The following is a 14,734-nucleotide window of genomic DNA, read 5'->3' on the forward strand; positions in this document are numbered from 1 at the left end:
GCGCACAAGGAGCTCCTCCACCCTTTGTGATTGACACATTTTATCATTTGTGAGAATTACACCATACTTTGGCTAACATGTACTGTGATGTAACTATTCTGATTTATTGCCCATTTTACCCTCTAGTCCAGAGATGTAACATTATCAAACAAAATAGCTGACATCTGAAGCTGATATTAGAGCTTGTAGAGAGTTGAAACATGAAAAAAGTTTCTTTGTTTTTGTGCCCTTCCAATATCATCACCACAGAAGATCAACTTTGTCCTCAAGGTCACTTGCATCCAATATTATTCAGGTATGTGCTGCACAGGCAGATATAACCCAATAAAGAAGGCAATTATATGAAATGCTAACAGCATGATGAAGTCACCTTATTCTTGGTTTAAGCTGTTGTTCACCAATTCACCAATACAAATCAAAATTGGTTTTAGTGAATATATTTAATGATATACTTGCCAAAAAGCTAAATGGAACTCCCTACATTAATTTGTCAACATATGTCAAACTACATTTGTCAGTGCAGCACGATTCAACATTGTCAACTTTGATGCGCCATCGCATCAAAATGAATGCAAACACATTTCAAACACACTTGCGTTTATCCATCATGTTGTTCTGGCGAAAAATTACATTTTTTTTAAATGCAAACATGATAAATTAAAGTGTTTTACGCAAGCATTTTTTTGTAGGATAAATATGAATTTCTTAAATGCGCCATTTGTGGAATCCCGTAATCCTCTTTCGTAACAAGCCATGTGATTTGTTGTCGTCGACGCATCTACGAGCTTGTTACAAAACATTCCAGGTAAATGTTGAGCATGGTACGAGTCAAATGCATGTTTTCAATCGCCAAGTCTTTAATTTTGATTATTGATGTTTGTTTTGCCAGCATCTGTGACAATCTGTTAAATGTTGGTATTAAAAAAATAAGTTAATATACTTTTGTTAAGCACTGGATACACACATCTAAATCTGCCTGTTCACCTCATTAAATATACACATTGGTACAAAGTACATGACTTTACCTGCCAAAGTACCTGAACATGTGAATTCTGATGGCTTTGAGTTACAAACTTCACCACGTCAGGACAGTGAGACAATGTGTAAAGAAACAGAGTGTGTATTTGATCAGTATATGAGGTATGAAGGATAATAACATATCAGTTGAATAATATGGACCACATTGGTACCTTCACTTTCATGTTCCCTGCAAGTGTCCCTTAAGTGACCAGTCTTAATTTTGGTGTATATGGGGATGAGATTACCAAGGTATGGACCCACTTCTAAAGATCATGCCAGCCTTAGTAATCATACAAGTGTTAATGCAGAATGGAAGCTATTCAAACAAATCTTATCTGCACCTTCCAAAGGTATGAATTTAAAATAGGTTGTGCCCATTCTTACCTGACAATGTGATGACAAATCTTTATCCTCTCATGGTATATCTGTGTGAATTTATGCTGCTTTTACCCAAGTCAACTGTTGACTGTGAATGAGGTGTTAATGCAATAAATTTGACCAAGACAGCCCTGCGCAACAGAATGACAATACCACACCTCAGCACTGCTATGGTGATTTATATTAATGGTGAGGTGATGATGATGATGATGATGATGATGATGATGATGATGATGATGATGATGATGATGATGACAGCCGTTATTTTGATGGTGCATTTAAGTTCTGGAGTCAGAGAAAGGAGCACAGAGCTCCAAGACATGTTACTCAGTCAAAGTAGGAGTGTTTTTGAAGTCCAAAATAGAGTTCATGATTCTTCTTCTGAGCTTCTTCAGCAGGTTTGAAAATAATTAATGCTTTTAGTCACTGCAATCATTTAAATACAAAACAAATTTATACCTATGTGTGTAATTATGGAGTAATAATATACAAAATGTAAATTTATAAGTGAGTATCCATGTCAAAATGTTCTTATCTATTACATGTTACTGTTAAGGCCCAGTCACACCTTGACGTTTTAGCCAGCTTATGCCGATTTTTTGAAAATTTGTCTAAAACGCTGGTACACGTCGAATACGTTATGGGTAAGTTTTGATAACATTGAGAGCACGCTGAAAAACACTGCATATGTCGTTGTACGCTGGCTTTAAACGTTGTACTTTTCGGTTGTCCTCAAATTTTCCATGCTTGAAATTTTAAGACTTATGCCAGCGTATGACTCACACGTTCTGCATAACGCCGGCCATAAGTTGTAGGCACGATATGCGATCGTTGACACACGTCGACACACGTTACTTGTAAGTTACTCATAAGTCGAAACACGTCGAGGTAATGTTTAGCTTACCCGAAACTTATTTCTAACCTATGAGTAATGTGTTGTACTCATGTTACGCGATCGGTGACACACATCAACACACGTTACTTGTAAGGTGCTCATAAGTCGAAACACATCAAGGTAATGGTTGGCGTCAGTGTTCCAGACTCCCTGGTTTTATTTTTATTTTTTTTTCTTCCTTCCTTCGGTATGATGGTAATTTTGACACTTAGATTTCTAGTGCGGTTATAATATAATATAATTAATAGGCTGCCGCTCAACGATTTAAATAATAACCGCACTGTACACTGAACACCGTCATACCGAAGAAAAAAAAACCCGGGAGTCTGGAACACTGACGCTAACTCTTACCTTGACGTGTTTTGACTTATGAGTACCATTCAAGTAACGTGTGTCGATGTGTGTCAACGATCGCATACCGTGTGTACAACTTATTCCCATCGCATGCGGAGCGTGTGTCATACGGCAAGTACGTCGTAAAATTTTCAACATGTTTAAAATTACAAGACGTACTCAACTTACTACGACGTATGATAGCGTACTTTAGCGTTCTATTCACGCATACCAAACTTACCCATACCATATTCAACGTGCGCCAACGTTTTAGATGCATTTTTCAGAGGTCGGCATACGCTGGCAAGATCGCCAAGGTGTGACTGCGATGTTGACACTTCCATTTCTCCAGTGGTTATGATTTGAATCCGGTGGTTATATGATGTGCGGCAGCCTTATAATAGGCTACGCCACGTGATCTTCGGCGATACGTGCAGTGCGCTATGCATAAGTTAGACTATCGTTGGGCATAGGTTGTGAACGCCGACAACAGGCTCAGCATTCGTTGGTATAAGTTATCTATAAGACAACGAAACGTTCTGTGGCCGTTACTAATATGTTGTGCATAAGACCAAGTCGTTATGAATACGTCCGGATCTTTAAAAAAACATCAAAAGTTCAACATAAGCCAGCGTTTTACATACATTTTAATACGTTGCCATTGCTGGCTAAAACGTCAAGGCGTGACTGGGCCTTTAGGCTCGCATCGAAATAAGCAAAAATTATTTGGTTGTTTGGCTGACAACCTAATGACTTGTAGTAATTTGGGTTGGCCATCCAATACATCAATGTTTGAACACCCTGAGACTTACTATAGTCACGTTGACCATCATGCCGAGTGTCTTTGATCCTCACTAATGAGCCAAATGATCTCTGAATTTATACTGCATTCATTTATTGTATGATCTCCCTCAAGGATTGCTCAATACAAACCAAAACTTGCGGATACTCACGTGGGAAGATGCTTCTTGCAGTTAATGATTAATTATGAGGGATAATTATGGTGGACAATACGGGGGATGAGGAAGGACACGACAAAAAAACATAAATGGAGCTGATCTGGTGTCGAACAGACACAAATAGGGCAGAAAGGAGCACACAAGCTTATTTATATATGATAAAACTAAACACCGCTAATGGTGCCGAAATACCGGACTCGCACAAGAAACAAAGAGACAGGCGAGAACTTGAGCTGGCAAGAGCTGATCCTGACTGTACAATGACAGGTGATGATATGCGATGGTGGGGAGATGGCGTCCGCAGTATATCGAAACATCCATGTCTCATCAGCGACGAGAGAGCACGATGATACGTCTCAAACCAGAAGCTCAACTCGCCCTGGTGATCTGCCGCATGTATGGGCAGACGTAGGTAGCTCTATAACCTCAGGGCCCACACTCATTCACCGTGGGTTCCTCTCATTGGCCGGCTACTGTCAGTGGGCGGTGCCACCTTCCAGGCCGTTCCACTACTCTCCAGGGCTCCACAGCTCACTCCTCTGGACCTGCCTTTCAGTCCTTCGCCAAAACGGCCCACGTTATTCCCATTATAAGTGCTTAGCGCTTCCCTGGCGTCTTTGTGCCCACAAGTCCTCCACATGTCCTTGCCTGTACAGAGGTTTAGCACATACAACTTACTCTAAACTTCCTTACAGGTGACGATCACTGCCTCCTCAGTGCACATTTTACAATATGACTTAGCTCTGACAGATTCCTGTTACAAGCGTAAATCTAATCTACACAAGCACACGGCCAAAGCGATTCTCAGTACATCCTAACAATGGATCCCCTTCCTTTCACACAACAATATGTTTTGTGCATGTATTATATGTATACATTTCTCACAGTATGCATACATACAATTTCAATATGTATACTGTATATAATTGGAACTGTGAATGATATTTTTATCTTGCATATATCACATTATGTATAAAAATAAAAATAAAAAAAACCCGTTTTTACAGCCATTTTTCCCTGCTGTGCAGGGGTTGGGCTTTTTCTTGAGGCAATGTTTTTTTTATGGCCGGATGCCCTTCCTGACGCCAACCCTGGTCGCCTCTTACGACACACAGGGATATGGTACACCTATTCTAATCGGGGCATACACCGGGACCAGTACACTGGTACTCACTTCACCGACCTCAGATGGATAACAGGCTGAGTCAACCCCCTGGTGTTAATTCAGCAGCCAACGGGGCTTGAACTCAGGATCCTGGGATCCCAAGCCGCCACCCTAACCACTAAGCCAACACCAGGCTTTATCACAGTATGTATGTGTGCATATATTTTTTTAATATGTATGTATATGCCTATACAATTGGAAATGTGAATTAAATGTTTATATTCAATGAGTCTTTATTACCTCTACCACAGAAGGTTGATGGACATTATGTTTTCACCCATCTGTTTGTTTATGAGCAGGATATCTCAAAAAGTTATGGAGAGATTCGGACGAAACTTGGTAGACAGATTGGGTGTCTGCCAAGGACAAATTCATTCGATTTTCATGAACTATCCGAACCGATCCGAGAATTTAGTAATGTTCTAAAGTGATTCTTCACCAGAGAGAGATGGGGCCAAAAACAATATAGATCACGATATTTCAAAAGGTTGTGGACGGATTATAACAAAACTTGGTAGATGATTTGGGGAGGTGATAAGAACAAGCCAATTCGATTTTAGTTAAGGTCCGGATATAGATCTGGCCGATCAGTAAATTGTTCAGCCTGGTGGAGGTATGGACTCGACCAAGTGTTGTTCTAGTTACCCTCGCTGGAAGAGAGGGTATTACATTTGAGTCTGTTTGTTTGTCTCTGTCTGTTTGTCCGCACAGAACTTTATTGTTTTTCTTTGCAACTGCTTTTCGGATTGAGATGAAATTTTCACCATAGGAGCGACTACTCATGTAGAATGTTTTATTGATAATTATGATGTCATGGGTCATGTGGTGTGGCAGCATTGTTGGAAAAACATAAAATCCTTGGACCTCTGCATCTCTGAAACCGCACCGAGGATAAAATATAAACTTGGCACATGGTAAGTGCTCCTCATGGGGGATAAGTGTGATTTTCTTTATGACGTCACAGGTGCCTTCGTTATGACGTTATAATTACATATGTAGAATGCTAGATCTGATCAGTATGAAAATTTCTGAGGATCATATATAGGGATAAAATAATCCACAGAAAAATATTTGATAACGTCATCGGTCACACAATATGGCAGCCATATTGATTTTTTTTTTTTAACCTTCAAAAATCTTCTCTGAAGTGGCTGAACACATCAAGGTGAAACTCTACACGTATGACTGCCTGTCCAGGAGAAACAAAAGGTCAACACATATGACGTCATTGGTCACATGGTTTGGCAATCATATTGGATTTACCCGAAAACTGATTCAAAAAAAATCTTCTCCAGAACAGCTGGACAGATCGAGGGGAAACTTCACACAAATGTTCCCCAAACCTTGGGGACACCATGGCATTCACAAATAATTGATGTCATGGTCTGGCAACCTCACCTTAAGACATGCAGAGCGAAAATATTTTTTAAAAATTCTCTGGAACCGCTTAATCAATTGATGTGAAACTTCACAATTATGATCTAGTAGTGATGGGGAATATAGGTTTTAAATTTCTACCTGATCAGAAGCATGGTCTGGCAGCCAGAATAATTTTAAAAATTTGATCTGGGTACTTTTTAATTATATTAGATTTGTATTTATTGAATCAGGCTCACTTGGCTGTGCCTGGATGGGTTTGAGGGTAGAGGAGTAGCAGCTGAAATGCAAATCCTATCCAGGATTCCAGATTCCAGAATCCTATCCAGATGACGTCATCTTTGCTTTTTGCTTGTTCGGGTTCCTTCTGATTACTCCAATGCAGGACTCTACCTATTTGGTCTTCCATTTGATTTGAATTGAATTCATTTTAATCCCATTCTAAATTAAATAATAATAATAATAATAATAATAATAATAATAATAATAATAATAATAATAAACGTCACGGGTCAGCGTCAGGTGTCCGATTAAAGCGCGGTTGTATCAAAGCAGTACGTTTTGGTACCCGGTCATCACTGCCAGCAGTTATAAAGTGGCAGTTCCAATTTTATCTCTTATTAATTATGTAACACACCAGTACACAAACACCACACAAAACAAGTCCTGGTGAGGGTCTGCAATCTCTGTTCTTTTTCTTGTTTTGTCATGCTTTGTTTGGCTCAGGAAAAGATTGATTTGGCTCCACAATTCGAGAGCAAATTAGATAAATCGAAAGATTTCTTTTGTCCAGCTTAAGCCCTGATTATTAGAAGAATCTTACAATTCATAAGCATTGGGACACAAATAATATAATGCTGTGACAGTTTCTTGCCCACAACTGACACTTTCATGGATTAACAAATTGGAGACAAGTGGCTTTTACTTGTGCGAGAGTGAAGGGTTGCATAAACACGTGCCATGCCTCACCGTAAGGCATAAAGAGTCTTTTGTGTGCAACTGCTGGTGGAAATAATGGCCTCCAGAGCTTTAACAGCAGTGGCCTGCTGTTTGTGCTAGGAACACACAAAACAAACAAGTGTCATAAAATTCATGAATAATCCTTGCCATCAATTTTGGTGCAATTTGATACATCAAGCGATGATTAGAGCATACAATACTGATCAGCATATTTAAATAGGAGCAAAGGATATCTCCGAAAATGTATTTATGACGGTTTGCTATTACTGTATAATGTATATATTCTCTCGTAGCAAAGGTACCCGGCATTGTCAGGCAGCACTGGGTCCCTCCTCCAAACCCTTCCCATGCCTCCCATCACCCCACCTCAACCCTTCCCCTCCCTCCTCAACCATTTCTCTCCCCACATTAGATACCCATGTTGCCTGGGATGTAACGTACATCTATTGGACTGCCACAATTAAGCACAAATTTACAGACAAACATTTTATTTATCAAGCTATCAAAATAGCTCATTTTAAAATTTTCTCAGGATGTAAAAATGGAGAAGTTAGTAACCTTTTTTAAGGTGGTATGGTGGTAACCTTTTTTTTTTAACAAACTCATATTTCACCGTTGAGAGTTACGTCGTTAGATGAGCAGTAACTATCTATAAATCCATACATAGGTTGCGTTAGTACTATTTTTGTTTTTTTAGTCATTAGCGATTAGCGTATTTGAGAGATCACGTGACTCCTTGTGGGTAGATGGAGGAATTTCACAGCAAAGATAGGATTGTATCATGGTCCGTGGATGAGCAGGAGACATCTCGATGTAATTTAAGTAGGGAAACTATCAGCTTAAGTTGTATGTGTCATCGCACATACAGGGGTGTGGGGTGTGGGGCAGTGCTATGTTAATTAGGTAGGGTTTAAGGATAATTTCTGCCAATATGCGATTTCACCCGATGACCTTTTCCTATATTTTTGCATTTACAAGACCGACGATGAAAAGGAATCATGTCCTTAAAACAACACGAGCATATTCACTCGTCAAAAACAACCGAGCTGAACGTCTCAAGCAGGCAAAAAACCCCACCTCCAGGAATGACAACGAGCAAACCATGTAATGCCCCTGGGGTGGATGATGGATGGGCGTGAGGTCAGAAGGTTCGGGGAAGAGGAGAGTTGTGTGAGGTACGTGATTGGAGGCAAAAAGGATCTAGCTCGCTGGCTTCCCCTCGACATGGTGAAAAAGGCTGCACGATTCTCGGGTTCGAGCTGAGGTGAATTTGTTGGTGCACTGGAACAAAACACTAGCCATTGACTGTTAGGCTGAGTCGTGAAAAATGTACGTTTGAGGAGGGAAGAAGAACGCGCCTCGTTGCCTTATCACGGGGTCTCAGAAAAAGTCTCGTCGTATATTCGAGGAGGAAGGTGGGCGATCGTGGTGAACGAACCTGGTGCAAGAGGAACGGTCGGCATATTTGCTTGTGAAAAGAAACTGCACGGCGGTTTCTGAGCCCTGGCGTTGAATACCGCCACACAAATACCTCATGTACATTTCCCGAACAGAGAGCAGCTTGGCGCCATTTTTAGGTGAGGTTTCCCTTTTTTTTTACAAACTCATATTTCACTGTTGAGAGTTATGTCGTTAGTTGAGCAGTAACTATCTATAAATCTATACATAGGTTGTTTTTGTACTATTTTTGGTTTTTGAATAATGAGTGATTAGCAGATTTGAGAGATCACCTGACTCCTTCGCCGATCTTACCGACCGTTGTAATGTCCGAATTAAGTTATTTTTCACATCTGATATCATATTTGACGATCGGAGCTCACAATCTCAACAATTATTTGGGTAACCGGGTTGAAATCCGAAAAAAAAACTTTTTTAAAGCATTGTATACAGTAAACCCTCCAATATCGTGAGGGGGTAGGTTCCTGGAAAATGCCGCAATAGTTAAAAACATGATTGTGGAAACCAAGGGACAATGGGAAGAGGGGGGTTCAGTGTCTGGACCTTGAGAAAATATTGAGGAAGATCGACGGCAGCAAGAAGTAAACACATTATAATTGAGATAAATACATAAAGCATGTTATCATTGAAATAAACATATAAATACAATAAATACAACATAAAAAACAACAAAAGTACAAGAGTTTTACCTTTTAAATATATTCCAAAACAGTGAGGTGGGTGAGGGTAAACATTGCGGATTCGTTCATAGTGTTCTCTGCCGTAAATAGAAAACACAAGACTTAGCTTGGAGATTATGAAAACTATGCTGCTGCTATTGTGGGAGGGTGGGGTTAGAAAGATGTGGATGTAGAACTTGTGATGACTGTTGGATAATCGGAAGCGCGACAAAGTCGGCTGCTGCATTGCCACAAAGAAGAAGGGTAAAACGATCTCAAGCCACCTTGATCTAGAGCAGATCTTCCCTGCTTGGACAAGAAGGTACGAGATGGCATCCTCTTCCAAAATAATCCCATCTCTTTGATGTTAAAAACCTGCTCCAGCATAAATCCCTTCACCTCAATTGGTTCCATGAGCCATGGTTGAACTGGAGCCTTCAGCCCCGGGTGCCTCGTGGAAATGTTGGTAAATCCACAATGATTTCTGCTATACACTGGTCCACTCAAAACCCAAGTAAATCCACAATGGGTTCTCCCAGTCCACTAAAAGGCACTTTTTTCTGTTTGGTCCTCGATCCAGTTATTAAGTGCTTTTTCCATTCTTTCAATATGATGATCACGAGACTGCAATGAACCTTTTGCGCTTTGCTGGCAGGAACCCTTGAACGGATATTTGACTCACGTTTACACACAATTGATTAATTGATCTCATAATGGTGGCCCACAGATGCCACACTTTCACTTCTTGCTGACGTATCCACCAACTCTATTTCTTTGCACAATGTCATAACCTTTCTCTGTCTTTTGGCATGATTAATTTTGTCCATCGTTTTACATTTGGGCGCCATGATTAACTGTCATGATCTCCATCTGTCATTTTCTGGTCGATGACGATTCATTGTTAAATTTAGCATCGTTCCCGTATGCTGGTCTGATTACTACAATTAACGGTGTCGTAATGGGAGGTGTGCGAGAAACAACAAAAGGCTCGTAATGGGAGCTAATCGTACATGCTGATGCAAACAATGACTCATCTCAGCTCAAAAACTGTGACTGGCCGAAATTAAATACCACAATAGGTTGCCCATGATTGGGAGAAACCCTCGATATTGGAACCCACGATATTAGAGGGTTTACTGTATATGGATCTACCATCGGAGATGGAGACAGGTGTTAGCTTGTGTGTACATAAGTTATGAATTGTGAGAAAATTAGTTTAAAACCGAGTCAGGTGAATCATGGTAAAAAATGTGATCCTATAAAGTTTTGTCATGATTAACCTTGGGAGCTCATAGGAGTAGGGAAAATTGCATTATATAATGCAGAGTAAGGAAAATCACATCCAGGTATCTGGCTTAAAATCTGCCAAAAATTGAGCTTTTTATAAAGCATTATACAATACATATATATATATATATATATATATATATATATATATATATATATATATATATATATATATATATATATATGGATCTACCCGAGGAGATGGCATCAGGTGGTGCCTCGCATGTTTTTAAGTTACGAATTGTGAGAAAATTAGTTTAAAACCCCGAGTCAGGTAAATCATGGTAAAAATACGTGATCCTATAAAATGTTGTCATGATTAACCTTGGAAGCTCAGAGGAGTAAAAAGGGGGTGGGGGGGGGAGGAAATCGCTCAGAGTAGTATGGAAAAATAGCACTGCTCCAAACTCCTAATTTGAAGATTATAGCACTGAAAAAAACAATGTATACAATGATTCATAGGTATGAAGATCATGCATTTGATGATATGAGAGAGGAAAGTGAAAAAATTTATTTTGAACGCTTCATCGTACAAAAAAAACAAACAAAAAAACGTTGCAGCCTGCTCCAAGTCAAGGGATTGTTGAGCAGGCCAAAACAAAATGGCAGCTTAAGACCTCTGTGAGGTTACAGCGGGCTGACCAAAATTGCATGCCACCATCTTGGTAAGGCTTTTTGTTTTTTAATGAGCAACCCTAAATTATCTTCAAAAGGTGCTTAAATTTATCTGAATACCCAGTTTTCATTCATGCACTCCCTTGGAGTTCCCATAGTATGCACACAGTTTCGGGCCGTGCGATTTTATGGTTTTGGAGTTATGGCGGAAACACACTGATACAGTGACGTTCAGCCATCTCAGAAAAATGGTGACACACAGGCAGCCACACGCAGGCAGCCCCCCCCCCCCACACACACACACACACACACACACACACACACACACACACACACACACACACACACACACACACACACACACACACACACACACACACACACACACACACACACACACACACACACACACACACACACACACACACACAATAGATTGTGTATTTTGATGTACAGCATCATCTAAACGTGCCTGTGTCCATATTCTCATTTATGGTATTTTGAAGTACATTCCCTGCTGGTTCACCTAATCAAACATCGCCTTGATTATGTGGGAATGTTGAGACGTGCTGGTGACATGGTAATCATGGGACAAATAACTAATACTAATTTTTTCCTAAGTTTATTATATATTATTTTCCTAAACATTTTCCTAAGTTTTTTTTGCACATTTTAACAGGAAGCAGAAAAGAAAGAAAATAACAAGAAGAATAAGAAGGACGCCAGATATTCAACACCTCCAGCGCAACGTGTACAGCCAGATTGAGTAGATCAGCAGGGGTTTCTTGGTCCTCGGCCGGCAGTGACTCAAGTCGGCCAACAGAATCCTTTTCTTGGTTGGCAAGTTGTACCAAACAATCCATGGCATGTGAAGCTAGCAGGATGAGGGTGGAAAAGCAAATGAGAAAGTTGAGCAATAATGAAGGCAATACTCACAAACTAATGGTTGTTGTGTGGGTGATTAACGAGTCATACCATTACCAACAACAACAACAACAACAAAAAATATATATATATATATATATATATATATATATATATATATATATATATATATATATATAAATCCCGATGATTGAATTGAAGTATCATGCAATCAAATGTAGTATTTTAAAGAAGGCAAAAGCTGTTACACAGAGTACAACACTGCCTGATCATGTTCCAAGCAATCCTCTGGTTAGGCCTAAGTCACATTTGCCACGGCTGTCGTGGGGTCTCCAAAATATACGGCCACTAGCAATTATACGGCGGCCGCAGTATTATCACGGTCACACAATGTAGCAGCCACATAACTTTTTATTTTTCGGGTAGCCGTATGGGGTATTTAGAAATTGTGGAGACCGAAAACGTGGGGGTGCCGTACGGTCTTTGATTTGATGTCGCACGGTGACCTTAGGGCGTCCCTGCGGCGGCCATAGAATTTTCAAGGCAGACGCAAGGTAGCCTCAAGGTGCCCGCAAGGCGACCGCAGGGGGGCCCTAAGGCGAACGTGCGGCCAGACGGACGGTAACGAGTGGGTATATATACCAGTTCTCTTTTTTACTGAAATAAAAATATAACAGTTCGGAATATACCAGTACGTGGTGCCCCCAGAATCCGAATTGAATTTGTACCAGGAGGCTGTTCAGATTGCAAAAAGTTCGATTCCCAAACTATTTTCCCAATAAGAAATAATGGAGTGAATTATTCTGTTCCTGGACTCCAAGAAAACCCACTTTCAAGACACTTTCAACTGAAATTCCCCATGTCTGAAGTAAAATAAGATGAGTAAATGACCTTCGGTGGCTGTGTATTGTATGTAAACTGGTACAATCACCACATCCCAAGGTTAACACAGGCTCGAGCTCCGGCCTGGGTTCCGATCGCTCGCACACTCTGCGAGCGCTGCCCCCTGGGCAGCTCAAACATGATTCCCCCAGAACCACAATCACTTTCATCAAACGCATCGGGCTGAGGTAATCATGGATATTCCAAATTACAACCGGTTTTTCTGTGAAATTAAATCCTTGCCCGACAGTCCGTCACACCACGTGATCGGATTGCTTTTTTGTTATTAATTAAAACACAAGATGAGTAAAACAAAAAAAAATCAGCACAGATCAATGTGAAAACACGAGGTAAAGTAGCGATCAATACACGAGAGATGCTTTTACGAGGACTTCCACTGACGAACTGAATGAACAAAGCGCGAAGATGCGGCTCGAACAGGTGGGGGAGACACGTGAACAAACATGAACGCTTCGTTGTGTTCGCTTTTTAAAATGTATTCGGTTTTTAGGGCAAAATTCATTTTTCATTGATAAGAGACTACGGCAGCCGCACGAATAACGCAAGCCCACCGTACGCCCTGCGTATGGTCGACGTGGAACACAACTACGTCACAACTACGGCATGTCGAATTGCTACAGCCAACGTAGAAATGAAAAAAGTTATAACTCCGCGTTATAATTCCACGGCGACACCTACGGCCTGGCCTGTAAAAGATAGCCAAACGGCGTAGGGCCACCCTGAGGCCACCGCAGAAACTCTGCGGCCGCCGCACGTTTCTGTCAATTCAGAGGGCGTACGGCCGCCATATCCTCGCCGGAGAGCAAATGTGACTTAGGCCTCACATCAATTTTGCCTTGATTAGTTAATATATTTGCAATTAACAGAGGTACCCGGCATTAGCCGGTCAATTTTTTGGGGGGGCCTAAAACACTTTCCTCCACCCACTAAGGAATGGGGTCGAGATCAATAATATTACTTTTCATGAAGCTACAAAGGCTTAGACATGATCGAGCGATTGAAAAATGGCCCGTCACAGTCACCTGTCTAACACACAATCCTGTGAGATTTGCAGAAACCCAGTGGAATTGCAACTGTCAAGTGACCGTGACATCCAAAACCAAGAGATCACAAAATCAACTTTGTGCAAAGAGAAATGTACTGTATCCTACAGGGTGGTCACAAAGTCCCATTATCTCCTCTCCCCCTCCCCCCTCGGTAACCCATGTTTAATTTATATATGTTCATGTTAATGTCAATACTTTGGTTTTTATGACAATAAGAGTTTGGTGTATTCATTGTTGATATATATATATATATATATATATATATATATATATATATATATATATATATACATACATATATATATATATATATACATACATATATACATATATATATACATATATATATACATATATATATATATATATACATATATATATATATATATATATATATATATATATATATATATATATATATATATATATATATATATATATATATATATATATATATATATATATATATATATATATATATATCTCTTGTGTGTCCATTATACGAATTTATCAGGTTCTGTGGAGGGGGTCACGGAACTCTGTAAACACCCTGTAGATTATTTGCTCAGAGGCACATTGTAAAAATGTTACCTTAGAAATGGAATTCGATGTTATTCGTCAAATGGATGCTCATTAATGTGATGTTCATGTTTCTGGGTTAGGTTTGACTCCGATCTATAAATATGGTCCCTTTCAGGAAGAAGATGCACCACCAACTTCGACTGCTTCCGGAAGAGGTTTATTTGAATTTAAATGTCTGGTAATTGTTTTGTATCTATTCATACATACATATA

General features: G+C 39.9%; 1 protein-coding gene across 13 annotated transcripts in view; it reads right to left on the reverse strand.

Annotated features, from left to right (window-relative positions):
• TEX11 (testis expressed 11) overlaps positions 1-14,734 on the reverse strand; it is a 136,903-nt gene that overhangs the window by 24,947 nt on the left and 97,222 nt on the right. For all 13 annotated transcript variants that reach the window (XM_085859400.1, XM_085859402.1, XM_085859401.1 and 10 more), the window contains 2 exons: positions 11,844-11,980; positions 7,097-7,182 (listed from right to left, as the gene is read on the reverse strand). In XM_085859400.1, coding sequence (XP_085715526.1) covers positions 7,097-7,182; positions 11,844-11,980 — 223 coding nt within the window. The remainder of the gene's footprint in view (positions 1-7,096; positions 7,183-11,843; positions 11,981-14,734) is intronic.

The sequence above is a fragment of the Eptatretus burgeri genome, chromosome 16 (assembly GCF_056783735.1).
Source record: "Eptatretus burgeri isolate ZD-2024b chromosome 16, Ebu_testis_v1, whole genome shotgun sequence".
Lineage (NCBI taxonomy): Eukaryota > Metazoa > Chordata > Myxini > Myxiniformes > Myxinidae > Eptatretus > Eptatretus burgeri.